The 22,521-nt window shown below is 46.8% G+C and overlaps 1 protein-coding gene across 9 annotated transcripts in view; it reads right to left on the bottom strand.

Annotated features, from left to right (window-relative positions):
• Positions 1–20,155, bottom strand: part of MRAP2 (melanocortin 2 receptor accessory protein 2) — a 45,131-nt gene extending 24,976 nt beyond the window's left edge. The window contains exons 1-4 of one of the 9 annotated variants that reach the window (XM_070559146.1): positions 18,220–18,360; positions 17,381–17,597; positions 16,693–16,780; positions 1,827–1,960 (exon numbers count right to left, since the gene is read on the bottom strand). In XM_070559146.1, the coding sequence (XP_070415247.1) occupies positions 1,827–1,960; positions 16,693–16,697 (139 nt within the window). In that variant the 5' untranslated portion in view covers positions 16,698–16,780; positions 17,381–17,597; positions 18,220–18,360. Of the gene's footprint in view, positions 1–1,826; positions 1,961–5,558; positions 5,829–6,191; positions 6,215–16,692; positions 16,781–17,380; positions 18,199–18,219; positions 18,594–20,029 lie in introns of those variants that run through there. The other 8 variants (XM_070559143.1, XM_070559144.1, XM_070559147.1 and 5 more) reach the window with 8 other exon arrangements.
• Positions 20,156–22,521: the final 2,366 nt, after the last annotated feature.

Genomic DNA, 22,521 nt, shown 5'->3' with positions numbered 1-22,521 from the left:
CAAACCCACAATGAGATATCCCCTCACACCTGTTAGAATGGCTTTATCAAAAAGACAAGAGATAACAAATGCTGGTAAGGATGTGGAGAAAAGGAAACCCTTGTGTACTATTGGTGTGAATGTAAACTGGTACAGACAGTATGGAAAATAGTACGGAGGTTCCTCAAGAAATTAAAAGTAGAACTACCATATGATCCAGCTATTCCCAATTCTGGAAATATATCCAAAGTAAATGAAACCATTATCTTGAAGAGATATCTATAGTCCCATGTTCATTGCAGCATTATTTACAATAGCCAAGACATGGAAACAACCTAAGTGTCCATCAATGGATGAACGGATCAAGAAAATATGAAAGCCATATATATAGTGGGATATTATTCAGCCCTTAAGAAGAGGGAAATCCTGCCATTTATGACAACCTGTATGAACCTGGGGGGCATTATGCTAAGTGAAATAAGCCAGACAGAGAAAGACAAATACTGCATGTATCACTTATATGTGGAATCTAATAAAAACACAAACCAACACATAGAAACAGGGTAGAAAAGTGGTTGCCAGGGGCTAGTGGTGAGGGAAATAGGGAAAGTTTGGTCAAAGGGTACAAACTTTCAGTTATAAGATGAATAAGGTCTGAGGATCTAACATATAACGTGCTGAGTATAGTTGATAACACTGTATTGTATAAATGAAATTTGCAGCAGAGTACAACTTAAACATTCTTACCAAAAAAAATAAAATAAAGGGAAATATCTGAGATAATGGATTGTTCTCTCAAAGTGGGGAATCCTTTCACGATGTAAACATCTATCAAATCATCACTTTGTACATTTTAAATATATTCCAATTTTATTTGTCCATTACACCTCAATAAAGCTGAAAGAAAATAGACAGTCCTCCTTGCAAGGGAGCAGAAAGTGGGTGTGAGGGATCCTGAACGCCAAGACACGTCAGAGTGGCAGCGGCCAGGAAATACTACAGGAGTGAAAGCACTTCCTTTGCCACATTTGCATCTCCATTCTAATCTCTTTCATATTTCCTATTAATCTGAATCAGTTAAGAACCTAAAATTTTTGTAGTGCTGCGGATGTTCATTCTGAAACAACCAAACATCTCTGGAGTATTTACAGGTAACACGACAGGACAAGGGAGGGGGCAGCAGCTCCCGTTTATTACGTCAACTCTACTTAAGAAAACAAAGATGCCTCAATGTTGGCTGGTCAGCATTCAGTTACGACTGGAGTTGAACAGTAACTTTTCACAGGATTCTATTTCCTTGCTTTGTGCTGGATCATTTATCACTCCAATAACATGAAACACAATTCATGCCTATAACACTGAGTTAGGAATGATCGCAGGCTATTCTCGTCCGTTTTTATGAACACACAGATCGACTGTTCTCCACGGCTCCAGAAAACCAACGAAGCTGAAAGAATGCCATTGACCAAGTGTTACAAAAAAAGGTTCTTCAAATAAGAGTGCCAGATTTTATTTTGCACACATTTTTGATAATCCAAATTTTCAAACAGTTTGGAAGAGCTGGAATCGTTAATGCTTTAAGAAAATACTGCAATTTGAGAATGACATTGATTCATATTTCCCCACTAAGGGAATCTTTCGAGTTCTTCATCGCTCAGAATCACCAAGGCCCTCTTGTAACGCCATCCCTGAGTAATCAGCCTATGTTTTGTTGTCTGGGGCTTGAGGGGGTAGAGGACAGTGTTCTGTGAAAAAGATAGAATGTTCAGGAAAAGTAATCACTGGGGATTTCACAGGTTTAGGCAAATGCATATTATGCTCACAATGGGGAATTGTATAAGACTTACATTTATGAGCCTTCAGTCCTTCAAAGGAAACTGGTCCGATCTCATAATACTCATATTCCCAGGTGTAATCAGAATTAGATGCGGATTGCTGGGACGTTCTGTTAGAAATTAACCTCTGGGCAGACATCTCCACCCTGCACAAACGGAGAAAGGCAAGTGCAGAACCGTTAATTCATCCAGGATGGCACAGGGACTCTCATTGCTCTTGACCACATTCAGGAGTCGAGCAGGCAAAGTCCTCAGGGAGGTCTTATCAACCAAGTCAGGGAGGGGCCCTCACTGGCTGTCTGCACTTCCTACCATGTGGCCATTATTTCCTTTTCTCTCTCCACTAGACTAGAATGTATTTGAAATCAGACACCATGTCTTCTTTTCCTGTTGTCCCCAGAACTTAACCCAGTGCCTACCACATAATCAACTTTCAATAACTGATGGAAGAAGGAAGGGAGACAACACATCACAAAGCCTGAGCTTACAACTTCAGCCTCACCACCAATAACTGCATGAGTATGTAAGGAGCCTAGAGAGAATAAATAAAATCAGTGTCAGAAGTGAACTAGCTCAGTATCTACCTATTGAGCACCTACAATGCAACAATAAAGACATGCAACCTTAGTCTAATGAAATGGGGTGGAAAAAAGAGAAATGAGCAACAAAAATCATATAATACGAGAAGATCCTCAATGGAAGTCCAAATCTTGCCCAGTTTGCTCCTGAAATTTGTCCTATTTTCAGGATGTCTCAAGTATATTCTTTGTGATGATTTTAGATTAAAAAACTCTGACTTCTGGGGCCAGCCTGGTGACATACTGGTTAAGTTCACACGCTCCGCTTTGGCGGTCCAAGTTTTGCAGGTTCAGATCCCAGGCGTGGACCTAGCACTGCTCGTCAAGCCACGCTGTGGCGGCATCTTACATAAAATGGAGGAAGATTGGCACAGATATCAGCTCAGCAACAATCTTCCTCAAGCAAAAAAAAGAGGAAGACTGGCAACAGATGTAGGTCAGAGCCAATCTTCCTCACACAAACACACACACACAACTCTGGCTTCTTTGAGAGAAGAGGTTGCACTGAGCAGCATGGATGCAAAAGGTGACAAGTCAATAGAGCCAGTATTCAACACTGAGCATCTACTGTATGCGAGACACTGTACATTGTGGGACAAAGGAGCTGCTTGAGAGACAGCCCCAGACCTTCCCTTACAATGGAGAAAGAATACAAATTGACAAATAACAGTAATATACGGGGAAACTTCAAAGAAATACCAACCAAAACCAAGAATCACTGAGCAGTCACCACCACTGGGTCCCACCTGCCAAGAGCTTTCTGAAGTTCCCCCTCTCCCACTCCCCCACAGGTTAGTATCACTCAGCACACAGAGCACAACCCCCAGGGAAACTGAGGCAAAAATCACTACCACCCCCTCTGCCCCAAAGCATGAGTCTCACCTTTCCCTCTTCCCTTCTCCCCCACCCCCAGCCCTGGACCCCGCAGAAACAGATCCAAACCCTTTCGCATCATGTTGTTTAAAAGATGGTGTGCTCTGATCCAGAGATGCATGCCAGTATCAGAACTGGACTGTGACTCTGAGTGCCCCACCAGACCAAGCATTCCTCCAAATGAAAGCAACAGTTCTCACATGGGAAAGAAAGCTACACAAATTTTAAGGAAAGCTGACCTTTAAGTAAGTTTTCAGCTACCGTTCTAACACCAGCACTAAAATAACATAAAACCATTACCATGGTATCACCTTTGGCGTTTCTAGTGTTTGAACAAGAGATTATTTCCTCAAGAGATTATTTCCTTCAATGATGAAATAAATTTCCTCAGGAAATGAAAATTAACAACGCCAACCCAAGAAGCACTATCCTCACTCATGAGCCCTTCTCCAGAAGAAAAGAATTGTGTGGGAGAGAAGTAGCTCTTCCGTTAGAGGGTTTAGAGATAATGGTAGATTAGGATAAACGTAGGTTCTGTTTGAGAATGGTAAGAATTTCACACCATGCAGGAAGAAAAGGCGCTGGATCTGAAGTTGGAAGACCAGGGTCTTCGCCTTTGCTCTGCCTCCAGTTGCTATGTGGCCAGGCAAGACACTCATCTCTCCAGCCACACTTTCCTCATCTGCAGCAGTGATCATCCTGACTGGCTGAGGATGTTGCTATCAGGAAACAATTCTGGCTATGGTCACTAGTAGCCACCATCATTACCCACTTGGCCCACTTCTCCAGCCTCCTACCTGGTTTTTCTGCTTCTACTCTTATTAACCTATTGTGATCCATCCTCCACACATCGGCCAACGATCTTTTTAAAAGACAAATTGCCCTTGTTACTCCTTTGCTTAATACTTTTAGGTTTCCCATTACTCTAAGGACAAAGTCCAAAATCCTTAACATGTCCTACAAGGTCGTGACTTGGGCCGTGCTCTTTCCTCTTCTCTGCCTCGTACCCCATCTACGGGCACTTGCATTTCTTGCAGTTCCTCAAATACTTAATGCTCTCTGTGACCTGCACACGTGCTGGTCACCCCCCAGGAGTGTTCCTCCCAACAACCCCACCCTCACCCACTCCTCTTTCCCTGCCTTCTCCCGTCATCTACAGCGGAGTTGGCAAATCCGGCCCACCGCCTGTTTTTGAACACCCTGCAAGTGAAGAATGTTTTTACATTTTTTAATAGTTGAAAACAATCAAAAGGATGGTATTTCATATGACATGAGGAAATTATATGAAATTCCAGTATCAGAGTCCATAAATAAAGTCTTATTGGAACACAGCCACCCTTGTTTGTTTTGTATTTTTATGGCTTCTCTGGTGTTAGAACAACAAAGCTGAGCAGCTGCAACAGAGATAGTACGGTCCAAAAAGCATAAAATATTTACTTTCTGTTATTTTACAGAAAGTTTGCCAACACCTCCAGAGCCATGGGAAAAAAATGATCTAAATGAAGATGATAACAGTACTTATTTTCACGGAGTTGCTGTAAGGATTAAATGTGATGTTGCATGAAATGTGAGGAGCCAGGACCCAGGTTAAGATCAGTAACCAGCAGCCAGCACTACTATTATAAGCTAAGAAATCTGAGTCTGGGATGGAAAAGCCCAGGCTTGTTCTTCAGACATCACCAACTCCCCTAACAGCCAATTCCTATCAAATTCACCATGTGGTTCATTGATCTACGTGCTCTAGACAAATGACTAAAATAACAATAAAAAAATAACTCAAAAGACATTTGTTTAGATGGTTTAAAAATTATAATAAGAAACACGTATATCGTGGGACTCAAGCTGCTCCATCAAGTGATAAATATGGCAATAATCTCTCTTTTTTTAAGGAAAATAAGATAAAGTCTGATTAGATCCTATTATTTTTATCGGAAATCAGCATTACAACCAATGTAATAAGCAGAGCAGAGAGAGGCTCTAGGCTTCATCTTGCACCAAAATGGATAACAGAAAAACAGCACAAGTACATAAAACAATGAAGAAGATAAAGATGGGAGAGTGTTTTGCATTCTCTGCCTGAGCAGCACTCCCACAGCTATGCTGTGCCCCATGTCGGCATGCAGTGGTGACCCCTGTCTGTGGCTGCCCAGGCCCACAGGACTGCAGGTCTTCTCGCTACTCTCTCAGGCCAGAAAGAAGCATTCCCACCACCCTCACTGGCCCGGCCAGGAACAGCAAATAAAATCTATCTGTAAAGGAGTTAGGTATGAAGAAATATCAACCCCTCACTTACCATAGAGAATGTTTTTTCATTCCTTCTTTTTCGCTCCCTTACACTATTTCTGTTCATCTATATGAACTATTTGGAGACGGATGGAGACCAAAAGGGAATGAAAGTCATGCATGCACAGCTCCTGACAGTGGAAAGACCATCCTTTAGGAGAAGAGGAAAGCCCTGAGAAACACCTGGAGACAAGAGTGAGTGATAACAGAGCCAGCCTAGCCGAGGTTCTCCGGGGAAGCAGAATGAAATGCTGGACGGCCTCTCCCGGAGCAGAAACCATCTTAGCAGCCTGCAATAAAAGGCTTCTGTTTTCACTGGCTATCTCCTCTCACCTCTTGAATCCGAAAGATAGGTCTGGAGGACAGAACCTCTGGCCTCTCCTTTCAAGCAGTCACCTAGCACCCTTGGAAAACTCCATGAGGCTATATTTTTTCCTCCAAGTTTCAAATTAATCAGCTTGGGCCATCAAATGCACAAGGACCAAGAACAACCAAAAGGCTGTAGAAAGCATTTTGTATAACACCCATAATTGAAGCCCAGGGTTGCCTTTCTGAGCTTTGCAGAAGCAGAGCTGGCACCGTTTCGCCATTTAGAAACTGCCAGCATGTCTGGGTGGCAGCCCCCAGAGTCTGATATTCTCACCACAGCGAGGAATGTCTGGGCCATAACACACAGGGAGGGAGAGCCGGTCTGGCACCAGGGCTTCCTCATAGTGGGGATGAGGAGGGCTGCGGAAAAGCAGGCAGCTGCTCGCTCCTGAGCACAGCAGACAGGAAATGCAGAGCTGGGGGAACAGCTGCCTTCTGCGCCTCCGCTGCTCCTGAGCATCTCTGGGGAGATTTTCTCAATGTCGGATTTCTTCATAATGTTAGCATCATTAAAAATAACTTGTTCCAGAGGAAATATATCCTAAACAAGCTTCCTGGAACAGCGCAGAGAGACTAATTGCTCTTTTGAGCAGTTGAAAGCACCCTTGCCAACAAAAAAGAGAATGAAAAACTATGCCTACACCTCAAAGCCACACGCGGAAAGGCAGCTTATCTTTTCCAGGTGTACATGAGGCAGGTTAAGCCAGCTTACGAGGCTGGGGGTGGGAGGGAAGACCTCAACCCCAAATAGAGAAAGCGTGATTAGCTGGCCCCAGACACTGTCACGTCTGCCTAAACATCACCCCTTCTCCCATCCATGTTCCCAACACTTTCATCCTTTCTGCTGGCTGTTCAATCCTCCTCCAACCCAGCTTCCCACGCACTCCTGGGAACCCTCTTTCCTTCTTAAAGACAAGTCAAGAATTCTCTCCACCTCCTGGAATTTGGGGAGCTGTACGGGACATGGAACCTTCTGTGCAGTGAATAAAGGCTCTTCATCAATATCCTCGGTGGGTTATGATGGGTACACATTCCAAGGGGGCTGTTTCCTCGGAATCGGACAATCTTTCTTTCCAGGTTAAGGGGTAAACATCAGCAGATGAGTTTTCTAAGTGACCAGCAACTCAGGCACAGGACCAGCACATTAAGATCCAAAAGATGCCCACAGATCCTGAAAAATGAGCATGCAGACACATACACATGCACACAACCGACAGCACAGCCAGAAAGGCACTCCAAGAAGCTGCCAGCAGACGCCACAGATCCAAAGACCCAGGGTGACCAGCCTCTATGCAGAAAGAAGACCTAAGGACCCATTTAGATTTGAGATCAAAATTCCCAATTGCAGGCATTCTGTCACCTCTCTCTTTAATCCTGTAACTTCAAAAGTGGGCATGCCACCCGGGACACCAACCTCTGTTCTGGCCTAGGCCATAAAGGTCTCATTAGCTACCTGCTCTTATGTCTTTCTTCCTCCTATTCCTTGGAACAACTGTCCCCAGCACACCACAGAGAAGTCACCCTCTTGACCCATCACCCAATCTCTCTCCAGCAAAGACATCTGAGAAACCAAAGGTAAAGTCTGGCCGGGCCGTGCTCTCGAGTCTCAGGAGCCCAAGGTCGGAATTTCTGAACCACAGCATTAGAAGCTTAATTCCCTCATTGCAAAGAGGGGTGCCCAGCACTCAAACCACAACTGATGGTGCACCCAGCTTACCAGCATCTAGGTGGGCAGGAGCACACAGAAATCAAATGAGATACTGCATAATTATGAGTCGGGCTTATGGTGGGACCAGCTAGCTGGATATTCCTAAAGCACTTCTGGAGGCAACAAATCCAGCAAGGAATCATGCTTGACCATCTAAAATCAGATCTTCACCGTGCACCACAGTACAGACTATGAGAGGACTGCACGGACCAAACCTCTAGGGCCTTCTCTTTCCTCCGCTCTCTCTTCCCCAAGTACTAACCAGACAGGGGCCTCCTCTGCTTTGCTCACTGCTATATTTCCAGCAATGTGCACGAGGCCTGGCTCATAGCAGACACACAATAAATACTTGTTGAATCAGTTTCTCATAATGTGGAGAAGCACAAAATTATCTTGTTTCACTCTCTTTCTCAACCCTGACCCTGGGAGCAGAGTTCTCCCATTCTAACAGAGACTTCAACTGAAGATTGAGAAGAATATCATGCCCACACAGGGAAAAAACACCCCAAAAGGAAGTTATAAAACCTCTGCTGGAGAGGATTTCCCAAGAGATGAAACATGGCTCCAAGATATGTGTTGGGGGGCCCCTGGCCGCCACACTGCAGCCCCAACTCTGCAGATGTAGGAAGCTGGGTTTTCATGGTCCTCCGGGGGTGAGGAAGCCCTGATGAGCTGAGTCACGCTGACCAAGCATAGAAGAATGATTTATAGCCAGATCATCAATTTGTTGAATTACAATGAGGAATAAAATGTCCAAGCAGATCAGAGCACATGTTTTACACTGTCTGGGGAACAAAATTTAAGATCAGAAGATTAGCTGGTGAATGTGGACTTAGGGCAAAGGAGTTATGTAACACGATAAAACAGAGCTCTACTCCTCTACCCCGCTACGCATGTGTCAGGATGCTGTGCTGTTTGTCTTGTACCCCAATACGAACGCCCTGTTGCGGGCACAAAGTGAGGCTGCTCCCATGGTAGAGTTGGGGTCCTCACCACAGAAATGTCATAGGGTTAACTCCTGTCTCTTTCTGGACCTTGCTTTTCTTGGTCTGGACTTCAACAATTTCTAGGGATGTTGAGGACACCGGTAGAATCTCAAGTTGATCACCCCAGCACAGTTAGGTTTTCTCGGTCCCATTGCTGTCTATTTATTTTTGCTCTATTCTTGAGCCTTCAGTAAAAGTATGTTTAAAAGTACTAGAGTCAAAGAACCAACTCTCAAAAAGCAGTGCATCATGAGATACCATTGCACATCCAGTGGATGATTATTATAAAAAAGCAAACAAAACAACAAGCATTAGCAAGGATGTAGAGAAATTGGAACCCTTGTGTACTGCTGGTGGGAATGTAAACTGATGTAGCTGCTGTAATTATAAGACAGTATAGCAGTTCCTCAAAAATTTAAGCACGTACTACCTTATGATTCCACCTCTGGGTGTACACCCAAAAGAACTGAAGGCAGGGACTCCAACAGGTATGTACACTAAGGTCCATAGCAGCATTATTGACAATAGCCAAAGAGTGGAAGCAATTCAAATGTACACTAGCAGACGAATGAATAAACCAAATGTAGTATGCACATGCAACGGAATATTATTAGCCTTCAAAAGGAAGGAGATTCTGACACTTGTTACAACATGGATGAACCTTCAAAACATTATACTAAGTGAAATAAGCCAGACACACAAAGACAAATAGTGCATGATTCCTCTCATATGATGTACTTGAGTAGTCAAATTCATAGAGACAGAAAGTAGAATGATGGCTGCCAAGGGCTGGGAGAATGAGGGAATGGGGGTTATTGTTTAAGGGATACAGAGTTTCACTTTGGGATGATAAAAAAGTTCTGGAGATGGATAGTGGTGATGGTTGCACAACAATGTGAATGTACTTAATGTCACTGCATTGTACACTTAATGCTTTTTTTTTTTACAGGGAAAGATTCACCCTAACAACTGTTGCCAATCTTCCTCTTTTTCTTTTCTCCCCAAAGCCCCAGTGCATGGTTGGACATCCTAGTTGTAAGTCTTTCTAGTTCTTCTATGTGAGCCACCGCCATAGCATGGCAACTGACAGACGGGTGGTTTGGTTCCGTGACCCGGAAATGTACCTGGGCCACCAAAGTGGTAATAGTGCCAAACTTTAACCACTAGTTCATCAGGGCTGGCCCTGTGTTGTACACTTAAAAATGGCAAATTTTATGTTATGTATATTTTATCAAAATAAAAAATAATTCTAAAAAGTTTTTAAAGTAAAAATAATAAAAATCAGCACTTCCCGACCAATGTCCTTGGTGGGGAGTGGGCGTCGTGGAGGGTAATTGAGAGCTCCTCAAAGCAAAAGACTACCCCACGGGACAAAAGATGGTGCTGGGACACGCAGGCACCCTCCCCACATGGGGCCTTCCTCATGGCCAGTCTTCAAGGACCCAGCCCCTGTGGTGATTCCTTGCCACATAAAAAGAATACTCTGTGTATGCTGTGAGGAACCACCCTTCTCTACGCCAGGGAGAAGCTTGAAGAATACTGTTCTGTGCCAGCCACGGTCCTTTCACCCTGACTAGTCCTGGAAACACACTGACTGTGTCCCAAACTCTCCTTTGGATAAGCTCCACCTTCCGTTGTCCCTGTCATTAGCCCAGCTCATTTCAGCATAAGTCCATTACAAGGCATCAGTCCAAAGCTTCCAGGGCCTTCTCATGGATTCCATTTAAAGTCACTTGCTTCCCAATGACAAAGAGGAAGTGCCTTAATCTCACAGAACTGGCTCCAGTCTCTGGGGAGTGTTTTTTGGAGACCAGGGAGATCTCATGGACCTGGAAAATAGGGTTGCTGACATTTTTATTTTACCAAGTAAAGGAAATTTTAAAAAATAACTACTATTAACAATTATCATTTCATAGACAAAAGGTCATATTAAACACCCTCCAATCAGTCATGAAATAATCTCCAAGAAAGGAGAGGGGCAGCCTGACATCAATCTATTCCCAGCAAGCAGATACTTCCGTGCAGGTCTGCATTATGTTACCTCTGCCCACTGCCTTCACATACTAGCCACTGAAATGGCTTAAATATTCACTCCTCTGAAAGCAAAGGAAAAGGACTGAAAGAAATGTACATGGTGAAATTCCCTTCCAGATCTAAGATTCTGTAACTTAATAAATACTAGGTTGCTTTCCAGTTGCATCACAAACTCAATAGTGTATGTCTATTTGTAAAAATCGTGTGTGTGCATGTGTATGTTTGTTGTTATTCTTATATCTTGTCAAGTTGGCTCCAACTCCCGACCTATGAGTGAGTGATATCCACAATGTGTGTGTGTATCTCTATAGTGAAATACAGATATGGTGCTGTTATGGGCTGAACTGTGTCCCCGCAACATGCATATATTGAAGCCCAAGCCCCCAGTACCTCAGAATGTGGCTGTATTTGGAGACAGGGCCTTGAAAGAGGTGATTAAGGCGAAATGAGGTCATATGGGTGGGCCCTAATCCAATCTGACTAGTGTCCTTATAAGAAGAGGAGACGAGGACACACAGAGAGACCTCAGGGGCACCTGTGCACAGAGGAACGACCATGTGAAGAGGCAGCAAGAGGACGGCCATCTGCAAGCCAAGGAGAGAGGCCTGGAACAGATTCCTCCCTCACAGCCTCAGAGGAGACCAACCCTGCCGACACCCTGACCTTCGACTTCCAGTCTCCAGACCATGAGAAAATGCATTTCTGTCGTTTAAGCCACCCCGGCTTTGGTATTTTGTTATGGCAGCCCTCGCAAACTAACTCAGCTGCTGAAATTAATTTTTACAAACCAGTGTTCTCTTTGAGGAATTAATTAAATAAACTGTCCTAGAAAGGCCATTAAAAATGACCTACTATACCAACCACTCCTATCGTCACTAACCCACAAATATATTTTTGGAAAGAAAACCATTTTCCAAATGCCATTAATCTATCCCACCAAACGCCATCTTCAACAAATAGATTTATTACGTTCTTATCAACATGTCCTTCAGGGAGGAAGAACACTAGTTTTGAACATGCTAAAATTAGTATGAGTCAATTCAGCCCAACAAGGATATTCGAACACTGTGATTCAACTATAAGAGATTGAGTGGGGTCTGAAAGGTCAAGGCCTGTACCCTCAAAGAATTCAGGCTTGTATTTGGAATCATGTTCTCCCCTGCTGAACTTTACCCTCTCAAACACACACACACACACACACACACACACACACACACACAGGTTAGGGAGCAACAAGAGCCTGATGACACAAACAGACAACAGGTGCAACAGGGTCATGAAGAAAAGGATGGCTCATAATGGCACAGAAACCTGGGAGAGGCCCTCAAAGATGGTCCTCTGAGCCTTTGCCTGCTCCATTCCACCTGCCAGCCCGGTCTGCCATTCCTCTCTCTCCTTTCCTGCCTACCTCTGCGAGCAGAGCTCAGTTACCACCTCCCCCACGGAGTCCTGTCCAGCGATTTCAGCCCACGAGGACTTTCTCTTTTTTCTCAAATCCCATCGCCTGATCACTGGAATCTCTCATTTGAATAAGAAGACAGCACAAACCAGACTCCCTAAGGATCAGACTGCCTCTCACTGGACCCTCACACTGATTCATCCAGCTGCTGTTAGAAAACATCAACTCACTGCCCGGTGAATTTCCATTTTAACGGTACTAGGAAAACAACGCCCTGTCCATTTTAATTAGTGGAGTGTTGAAACACTGGGCACAGTGAGACTAAGGAGAAAGAGACTGGCCTTTCTTAAAACACCTTGAGGATGATTTGGCAAACGAGCCTGCTTTGTATTTATTGCTCCTGGTATCTGTCTCGGGTAGCACACACCATTCTTTACAGCCCTGAGCCGAACCATTCTTTTCACAAACAAGCAAGGAGAAGGACGGGGTATTTCAATCTCTGTTCCACAGAAAAGGAAATTTAAACTAACACAGCGGTTTATTTAAGAGCTCGAGACAGAGCTGCGGGAAAGCTGCACTTTCTAATGATCATCTTGTCCTCTCAGGTCTGGATTTCTTAAACCAGGGTGTGTGGCTTCTAGTTCCTCCGCCTAGCCCACCCACTGCCACCTTAGGACAGTCCCTGATCACAAGCAAACGAGAGCTCCGTGGAGGAGGGCAGCTAAGGCTCCAGGCACCCCGGGGCCTCCTCAACATGCAGGGAGGGCCCGGCCAGAAGAGAGCCAGAGGGGGCCTTGTAAAGCGAGGGGCAGAAAGTAGGTCCCCCCTGTGCTTGCCTAGGACTGACGAGGCCAAATAGCCACCAAAGTCTTGGGCCCACCTGGCTCATCTTCCTGGAGCAGCAATTGTAAGAAAAGACCTGGAGGATTTACTTTTTTTATATCAAATAACTACAGATCTGGTACAGAGTAAACTGCAAATATTAAACGAATGGTCAAGATAAACATATACTTGCTTCTGGCAGCCGTGGCCTCTGCTTTGGTCTCCCACAGCTATGGGTTAACTCTCCTCTCTGACCGAGGTAAACTAGGGGAAATTTTAAAGAGGAACTGGTAGGAATATAGTAGGTTTACATGATAGAGTTTCTGGAACTTGAGATCTTCATCTTTAGTTTCTTTCCTTTTTTTTTTTTTTTTTTTACGCAAGATAGAATTATATTTTCTGGGACGATTCACGCGAAGGTTTGGAGAAAAACAGGTGATGTTTACAACCACATATCCTCATTCATCCCCTAATTTTCCTTCTTGATCAACCAGGCAACTTCGGAGCCAACCGGTCAGAAGCAGCTCCCTGGGCCGCCCACCTTCGGCGTTAGCTGTTTTTGCTGTCACCAGGGATGAGGAAAATGAATGACAAACACACCTCTGAAGAGAATAAGAATTTGAAGTTTGTAAATTATTTTCACTTAAAGGGTTATAAAATTTACTAATGTTCTCTAGTCAGGCAAAAATGCCACAGACTTGAGCAACAATTAAACCCAGACTTTAACCTCCACAATTTTAGCATCTCATTAAGAGATTCTCACCTTCCACTTTCTACCTTCCCACCTCAGCAGCACCATCACGGATTAAAAAGAATCACATTTGCGCGGAGGGAGAAGCAAAGATGTATTCTTCTCTCTTTCCAATGGGACCATGCACTGCTTATACTCCAGTCAAGAAAAAAAATAACCACTTTGACTCTGAAATAAGCCAGAAACAACATGGCCACTCTGCCCTGAAGTTGGTCCCCAAAATAACAAAACCTTGAACACGTCTCATAAGCCTGGCCTCCCTAAGAAAAGATCAGTTTTTTCCCTCTTTGCTAGTGGATGTCTGAAGATAAGTCATGGCTTTGGGGAATATGACAACCGTGTGAGAAAGCCGTTCTCCACTATGAACAACGGACTAACGTACACTTGAGAACTCTGGTCACTTTATGGGGTGTTTCCCTGCAAGTATTTATTACATGTTCATCTGATGAGCCAGTCTTCTGAAGCCCAACGCCCTTGGACTCGGGGCAAGTAAACATTTTCTTTCCTTTTCTAAATGCTGCTACCCCCGAGTCTTCCTTTGCCTGAAGTATGTGTAACATCAAGCAAGCAGGCTGCTAATCTGGAATATTTCAACCCAAGCACATATAACCCATGTTCTGAGCCAGCACAACTGGGGGACTCCGTCAAATGCCAATCTTATTTTTCTCGTCCACTGCCTCTTAAAATGCATCCAGTGAGGCCATCTTCCCTGGCCTCAGACGAACACCTGAGCAGATCCCATGGCTTTTCTGCTGAAGTAACCATTTCAAAGTCCCTAAAGAATTAAAATGCCCAGCCTGGAAATAAAGAAACTCCAACCTAGTTACACCATCAAATCTGTCGCCCCATCCCAGCCGGCCCCTGCCGTGAGCTGGTCTCCTGCACGGACTTGGGGATGGTTGGCCTCTTTTCTCCTCCTCCACCTCATGCCCAGCCGCTGGTCAGTTTCTCACCTCTCCAAGATCAAAGCAGGAGGACGAGGGCGAGACAGTATTGACTATCTTCAAACACTCTCCTTGTGGGTGCTTCCGTGACACTCATTCTCCCTTATCTGACTGCTCACTCCTACCTTAGCCTCTGAATTTCTGGAAACTCTAGCTGCTGGGCTGAACTTAGAGCAGCTCCAGGCCAGCCCTCTCTCCCACGTGGCCCCACTGGTCCCCAGGAAATCCTCAGGCATCCTTTGCCCCGACGAACTCTGGGAAGGCAGGTGATGCTGTTGCCCCGGCCACCACGTGAGCCGCAAATGCAGGAAACACATGTACAGCTCACCGAGTGGTCCCATGAAAGCCCCCTCACTAGCCTCAGGATGAAGGAATTGATGACAGACCTCGCCGAAGAAACCTCTCTAATAAAACCTCCCCTCTCAATCCTCATATTCTTGAAGGGGCCAGTGGGGTTTGTGAGTTATGGAAAAGTTCTCAAATATCTCCCTTGAAATTTCTACCTGGTAGTCTAGCACCTTCCTGTGGAATTTCACATAACTTGAATGTGTGCCTCAGTAAATTTAGTGCCCTATTTACACATACACACACATAAATGCTCACGACAGATGATTAATTTCCAATTATTTTTACTCATATATCTAATAAAATTGAGGAATTTGAGCATTGACAGGGGCACTCAGGGAAATAAATTCAACAGATCCCTCACCCGGTGGGGAATCTTCTCCCCAGTCCTGACGGGAGGTCACCCAGCACTGGCTTGACCTGCCACCAGGAACAAACCTACTTCCTCTTCCTCAGACATCTCAGGACTGGCCTCCTTACCGGCCGCGGTTAAACCCTCATTGCTCCTCACATGGTCGGGTGTTCAGACTCTCCTCAGCCAGGTCACCTCCCTCTGGATACCCTGAAGTTGGGCCTTGTCCTCTATACAGGGGCCGCCAGACTTGAGGCTGAGTACAGTGGACCCTGGGCTCCTGTGATGGAAACGCCACAGGGTGGGGGCAGACGGCAGTGGTTAAGGGCCCAGGTTCTAATCCCAGTTCTACTTACTGGCTACATAACCTTGGACAGAGTACTTAACCCCGTGTGCCTTCACTACTTCACTGGGTTGTTATAGGGATTGAGATAAAATTGTGAAGCACTCCTAAGTATGCCTGGCACATGGTAAGCACCATACATATGTCTGTGAAAAAAGGCAACCCAAGTTTGCTATTGAATGGCTGCTTCACACTACGGCTCCTTCAGGGCGCAGTGGGCCATGGAAACCCCCAGGCTTTTCCTTTCACATGAACTGCTGCTCAGCGGGGACCCCCCAGCCTTTACACCTTTAATTGACTCTCTGAAGCTAAATGCAGAACTAGACCTTCAACCCTACTGTGAGCTCAACATTCAGTATTATTATCTCTTGTCCAGACATAAAAGGGGCCTCAAAGAGTATTCTCCCAGACCTGTAGTTGCCACAACTCTGATAAATGTCCCTTCCATGTCTTTCTCCTGATGAACGACCCACGGAGGTGCAGGGGCGGGGACAGACCTTGTATGTCCACTCTCCCCCCATCTTCTCCTTAGGGACAGCATGAGACTTTGTACAATGCCTCTGCACAGGCAGGACACACTGTAGACTGGCCATGATGGGGGAGGAGGTGGTCAGTGACTGAAATGTTTGTAGGTCCCTAGCTTTGGGAACTTCCATTTGTAAAACCTAAACAATGACAGCCACCCAGCTGTGAGGACTAAAGGAGACTGTGCAGTGGAAGGCACCTAGTCAGGTACTGTCACACGGAAGACATTAAAATGTCAACAATAAAGGATTCACAGATGAATTTCGATTGGCAAAATACTTCAGCATCTGTGGCCTAGAAACATGGCGGGGGGGGGGGGGAAGGCTACATTTTCCAGAATGTGCTGATAATATAAATTGCAAGATAAAAAATGACCCCCATTGTGAGCAGAGTGGAGTTAGCCTAGGGACGGCCACAATAGGTCTGCACATCCACCCAGAGGTCGCAGGAAAAACAACACACACAGGTCACAAAACGATAGTTACCCTTGCACATACAATGCACTCGAATGTTTTCTCTCCCCTTCTATTGAATTTCATGTTTTACAAAATGCTGGTGCAACTCACCACATTGATATCTTTCCCCTAATGAGTCATAACCCACATTTGAAAAACAATGGATATGGCATGCCCCAATCTCCAGCCCAGGAGGGTGCTAGAAAAGAGAAAGAAGTTAGTTTGGCATAAATTGTCTTATAAATCGTTTCCTGGTAGTTGTGAGCTGTCTTCTTTAAGAATTTCTTCTGGAATGTGGCCAGGATTCACATCTCCCTCGTTTGAAAAGTCTGCTGGCTCTGCTCTCATCTCTCTCGCCTGCTCTAGCCTGCATGTCGTTTGGGCTTTGAACGTCCAGCCCAGTTTCAGGCTTCAAGACCCTCTTAACCAAGTTTGGGCTGGCCACGTCATTTTGAAAAGAAAGCAATCCACGGGGAGCAACTCATCCTCCTCCAGTCACCTCTTAATATCACCTCCTTTTCCATAAACCCTGGATGTTCTTCCTGATCAGAATAAAACTCCCCGTTGTGGGCTCCCCAGCTCATGGTGGCCTCTCCCGTCTGGACCTTATCCTTGCAGGCCCAGGCCACTTCCCTACCTGCATGCCTGGTGATGCGCCCCATGTGACGTACCTGAGGGACACCAGCCTCACAGAAGCCCCCACCCCCACTAGTGTTAAGTGGGGCATTCAGCTTGGAAAACTTAGTTAATATCTCAACTAAATTTTCTTCACGTGTAAACTGGAAGTACCACCACTTACCTTCGAGTTTTCATGAGAATTAATTTCTCTACAGGAGCTCCCTTCTCTCCCCCGGAGGAGCACAGACACTTTCCCCCAAGCTCCTTTCGCTTTCAGAGCACCATCGAGCGTTTCCTTGTCGTCAGATTAAATCCAGAGTATTATCGGGACTCCCCATGTCATCTAGACTGCGGCGGAAACCACGCCTCAAAACAAGTTCCTAACGAGGCGACTCTGTCTTTCTCAATTAATTACACAGAAAGGATGGACATGGGAGAGAAACAAAACCGTTATTTCTCTCTAATCAGTAAAATGGCCTGCGGGCATGTTCCCCAGGGCAAACAAAATGAATTGACGACTGTCAGGGCAGGGATCCTTCTGAGAACGCTGGTCCCCGCAGGAGGCGCGCGCCCGGAGCCGGAGGACTGCGTTTCGCCTGGCCCGGCAGCATCCCCGCGCCGCAAGGGCTCTCTCGTTGCGGGCACAGCGGTGCCGGGCGGACCAGAGCAGGACAGTCTCCTCCCGGGCGGGCGGAGGTGTGACCCGACCCTCCCAGCCGAGAGGGGGGACCCACCCCAGCTCCAGCGCCGCCGCTTCCCGCCCTTCTGGACGCGCTCTGGCGGTACGCGCACATCGGCCGGCTGCGAGGAAGGTTTTAAACTTGGGTACCTTCCCCGGGGTCCCCGCCCTTCCCCCGGGCCCCCTGGATCCTCAGTTCTCCCCTTCCCGCTCCATCCAACAAAAAACGCAAACTGAAAACTGCCCCCAAACCCGAGCAAGCCCGGCCCGGCGCCGCGCGACCCCCGCGCCCTGCCCTGCGCGGCGCCCGGCGCCCCGCCGCCCGTCCCGCCCGCGCTCACCGGCTGCCGCCCCGCCTCGGGCGCCGCTCCCCGAGGTGCGTGAGCTGCTGCCTCCGCGGCCGCCCGGCCCGGCTCTCGGCTCCCGGCTCCCGGCGCTGCGCGCGGTGCGGCGGGGACGCGCGCTCCCGCCCGATCGCCCGGCCGCGGGGCCCTCGCGAGCCCGGGGGCGCCGAGGCGGGAGGAGGCGGCGAGCTTGGCCGAGCCCCCTCCTGCTCCCGCGGGCCTGGCTCCATCTGGAGAGGAGCCCGCCGTGAGCAAAGGGAAAGGGAGTCGGAGAGAATTCTCTGCCCTCCCGGGCTCTACAGTGGGTCCCTCAGTCCAACTTTGGTGACAGGAGCTCCGGAGCTGAGCGGGAGGGAATGGGGCAGCATGACCAAGATGTATGAAAAATCCTCAGCCTTGGGTTCAAGTTCAATAAGGCCAGCGTGCTCCATCATGTGCTACTTCAGTTATCACCTCAATTTAGTTCCTCCTCCTATCGCCTTGTACAGGTGCCAATGGACAGTCAAATGTCCCCCGAACAGGGTCCCAAAAGGAGGGACTAGGACCGGGCCAGGAGTGGTTTCAAGTTAGCCGAGGGGGCTCACTACTCCCTTCCGGTAAATATTTGAGTCCTTATTCCAGGCCCGACGCTGATCCGGCGCTGCGCACACAGCCTCCTGGAACTTACATTCCAGAGACGGGCAATATACGTAACCAAGAGGTAAAATATGTAGCTATGCCACGGCGATAGGCGCTGTAGAGAAAAAGTAAGTCAGGAAGAGGACAGAGCATGCTGAGGGTGGGGGTGCCATTTTAAATCAGGTGGTGGGAGATGGCCCCACCGTGCAGATGGCTTTTGAGTAAAGAACTGAGGATGAGAGAGTACATCATGCTGGTACCTGGGGAAAAGGCACTTGCTGGTTCCCCACACTGAGATGTGCTTTATTTTATGCGTCATTTCTTTTACTACTCACAGGCACCAAATTAGGCAGTATTATTACCATTTCCATTTTCCAGAGGAGGACACTGTAGCTTAGAGGTGTTAAATGAATTGTCCAAGGTCATATATTGGTGAAGGGAGGAGCCTGCCTTCAAGCTCAGGGAGCTGGCACCCCAAAGCCCTTGCTTAGCCGCCACTGTCCTGCAGTGAGGGAAATGCGGCAACAGTAGAAGACACGCAGGCTGCTGGTGGTGTGATTAACTCAATCTCCTGGTGCCAGAAAAGGATTCCTGGAAACGACATCTGATTCATTGATTTTTTTTATTTAAAGCTAGTTCATCGTTACATGTAAAGTGAAATATTTTGCAAACCATCTTTTCAACGGTGTGTACATTCCTCAGCCTCATCCACAGGCAGTTTAATTCTAAATGACAGAATCTGACCATCTGTGATGAGACTCGGTCGTCCTCTCATTCTCCGCATTGATTCCCGTTGCACATTCCCGTCCATGAGGATGCCATCCATCACCCCCTGTGCAGTAGAGCCTGTACCGCATGTTGGCAAGGCGAGGAGAAACCAGTCAGAGAGAGAGACAGAACCGCTGCTGCAGGGAGGCAACAGTATAAAGAGGCCAGTCTCTGCCTTGGCTGTCAGAATCCTATCTTTTGGGCAGAGTGCCAATGGTTCATGAGTCAGAGAACAGGCCACATTGTACTGTATAGAAAAGGCCGCCAACTGTCAGTTTCAGAGGCTGAAACTGCAGCATCCAGTGGGAGCAACATCATCAACAGGATGGCAGAGCTCCCATTTCTCTCCTAGGTAACTCTGCCTCTCCACGGCTGCATCAGCTCCCTTCTTCCCTCCCCCGTACCAGCAATGTCCTCCTACCTTTCCTTCAAGGTCCATCTCAAATGCCACTTCTTCCAGGAAACCTTCCTCACTGCCCCAGCCTCAAATGAGCTCTTATTCTAAAATCTGATATCTCTCTTATGGCACCTGTCATTTTAGAGTTTAACTTTAGCACGGGCTCCTCCTCTGCCTCTGTAAGCCTGCTTAGCTCCTCCGTAGGCTGCATTCTATTTAATTCCTCCGCAGGTCCTAGCATACTGCCTTGCAAGCTGTGCACATTTTACGAGTTTCTGCTGTTGTCGTTGTTAATAAATAAATCGATAAGAACACAGCTTCATTGTCCTTTAATTTTGTTTTTTCATTCCCAAATACCTTTCAAGCTCACAGAAATTTAGTGATCAGACTTAGTTATACATAGCTATAGCTGCTGTTTGTCAGTATAAATTGACTACAGTTTACTTGGAGTAAATTCTGTTTGCCCCATTCTGAAATTGGAAAACCGAGATTTAAGAATAATTTCCCCAAGGTCACAACACTAGTCATTCAGAGAGCCAAGATTTAAACCCAGGACTGTCTGACTTCAAAGTGCGCGCTCTTCACTACAACCTCATCCGCTCCTCACTCACTCATTCATTCATGCGTGCGTTCATCTGAGCATTCAACAAACATTTATATTTACTGTGCTAGCTCTGCACCAGGCACTGTGAAAATAGCAATGATTAAAACACAGTTATTGTCCTTAAAACTGCTTGCAATCTAGTAGAATCGACAGACAAGTTAGGAAAAATCAGATGTTAGCATTATAAATCTTATGAAAGAGATGCATAGAGGCCCTAGAGGAACACTTTTTTTACCCTAGGTGAGGACAATAAGGATTCACTGAGAAGACAGAATGTAACCTTAATTTTGGAGGACATATAGTAGTTTCTTAGAATGATAATGAAGAAAAGCATACGGCAGGCATATGCAAAAATATGGAAGCATGGAAGGAAACAATGCATTCAGACAATGGTTGCGATACTTCAGGAGGGCTGCAGCATGGCGGGAGCAGTTTTGAGATGAGGCTGGGAAGGTAAGCAGAGCCAAACCACATGGGGCCCATAGGTTAGCTTCCTAGAGTCGATTACACCCTGAAAGTGTCTAAAATCGTGGATGCCTGTGTACGTGAACTTTTCACAGGAGAGGTTTGATAGCTTCAGTCAAACTCTCAAAGCGGCTGACTGATCTGGGCTGGGAGGTGAGGGAGTCAGTTTCCCTTATCACAGCCTGCTGCCCAGTCCATGGACACCCCCAAGGGATTGCAACATCAGCCAGGATGCACTGGATACCCAGAGTGGGTGCGGGGCTCGCCCCTGCCAAATCACCTCCAAATGTGCAGGGGTGCTGCTGGCCCTAGGCAAGGATGGCTGGACCCTGACTGGCCCAGCTCCCCAACCCAGGTCCCCTCTAGGGGCAAAGGGAGGGCATAGCTGGGTAGCTGGCAGGCCAGGAGGCAGGGAGCTGGCAGCTGAGAACATGTCTCAGGGAGGCAGCAGAAGGCAGGACCATAGTGAGCCAAGACTCAGCCCTCAGTGCATGCTGCATTGCCCCACCAGACTTCACTTGCTGTTATGGGCAGAATTGTGGTCGCCAGTTTCCCATGATGAAGCCCTAACCCCCAGTACCTCAGAATGTGGCTGTATTTGGAGACAGGGCCTTTAAAGAGATGATTAAGGTGAAATGAGGTCATACGAGTGGGCCCTAATTCAATATGACTAGTGTCCTTATATGAAGAGGAGACAAGGACACACAGACAGACGTCAGGGGTACCTGGGCACACAGGAATGACCTTGTGAAGAGGCAGCAAGCGGGCAGCCATCAGCAAGCCAAGGAGAGAGGCCTGGAACAGATGCCTCGCTCACAGCCTCAGAGGAGACCAACCCTGCTGACACCCTGACCTTGGACTTCCAGTCTCCACACCTTGAGAAAATGCATTTCTGTTGTTTAAGCATTCCAGTCTGCGATATTTTGTTATGGCAGCCCTAGAAGACTACTAGATTTACAAAACACAAATTCAAAATTCAAAGTTAAAATTTTGAAGAATTTCAATATGGTGGCCACAGAGCATCAAATCTCAAATGAGGGCCCTCCTAAGTGTGGAGTCCTGTGCCACTGCACTGGTCACATGCCCATGAAGCCAGGTCTTGGGAACATGGGAGTGGCGATCTGAAGATGACGTGGGATGCGTCAGTGGATAGATGTGGTTGAGGCTGTGGGAATGGGTGAGATTGCTCCCTCGGAACATGGAGCGAAAAGACCAGAGAAGAGAAGAGGACTGGTATCAGAAGCTCAGAACACAAATATGGAAGGAAGACAGAGAAAGGGCAACTAGTGAAATAGGGGGTGAACAAGAGAAGGTGGAATCTGATGGAGAAACGCGCAGTAGTGTCTAAGGCCCCAGGTCATGTGATTAAGAACGGAAGCCCATGGGCCTTTGCATGCAGGTCCCATGGTGGGAACTGAGGCCAGATGGCTGCTAGTTAAGGAGAAAG

Source organism: Equus przewalskii, chromosome 9 (assembly GCF_037783145.1).
Source record: "Equus przewalskii isolate Varuska chromosome 9, EquPr2, whole genome shotgun sequence".
Lineage (NCBI taxonomy): Eukaryota > Metazoa > Chordata > Mammalia > Perissodactyla > Equidae > Equus > Equus przewalskii.
Note: the sequence above shows the minus strand (reverse complement) of the source record. Positions and strands in the feature narration are given on the sequence as shown.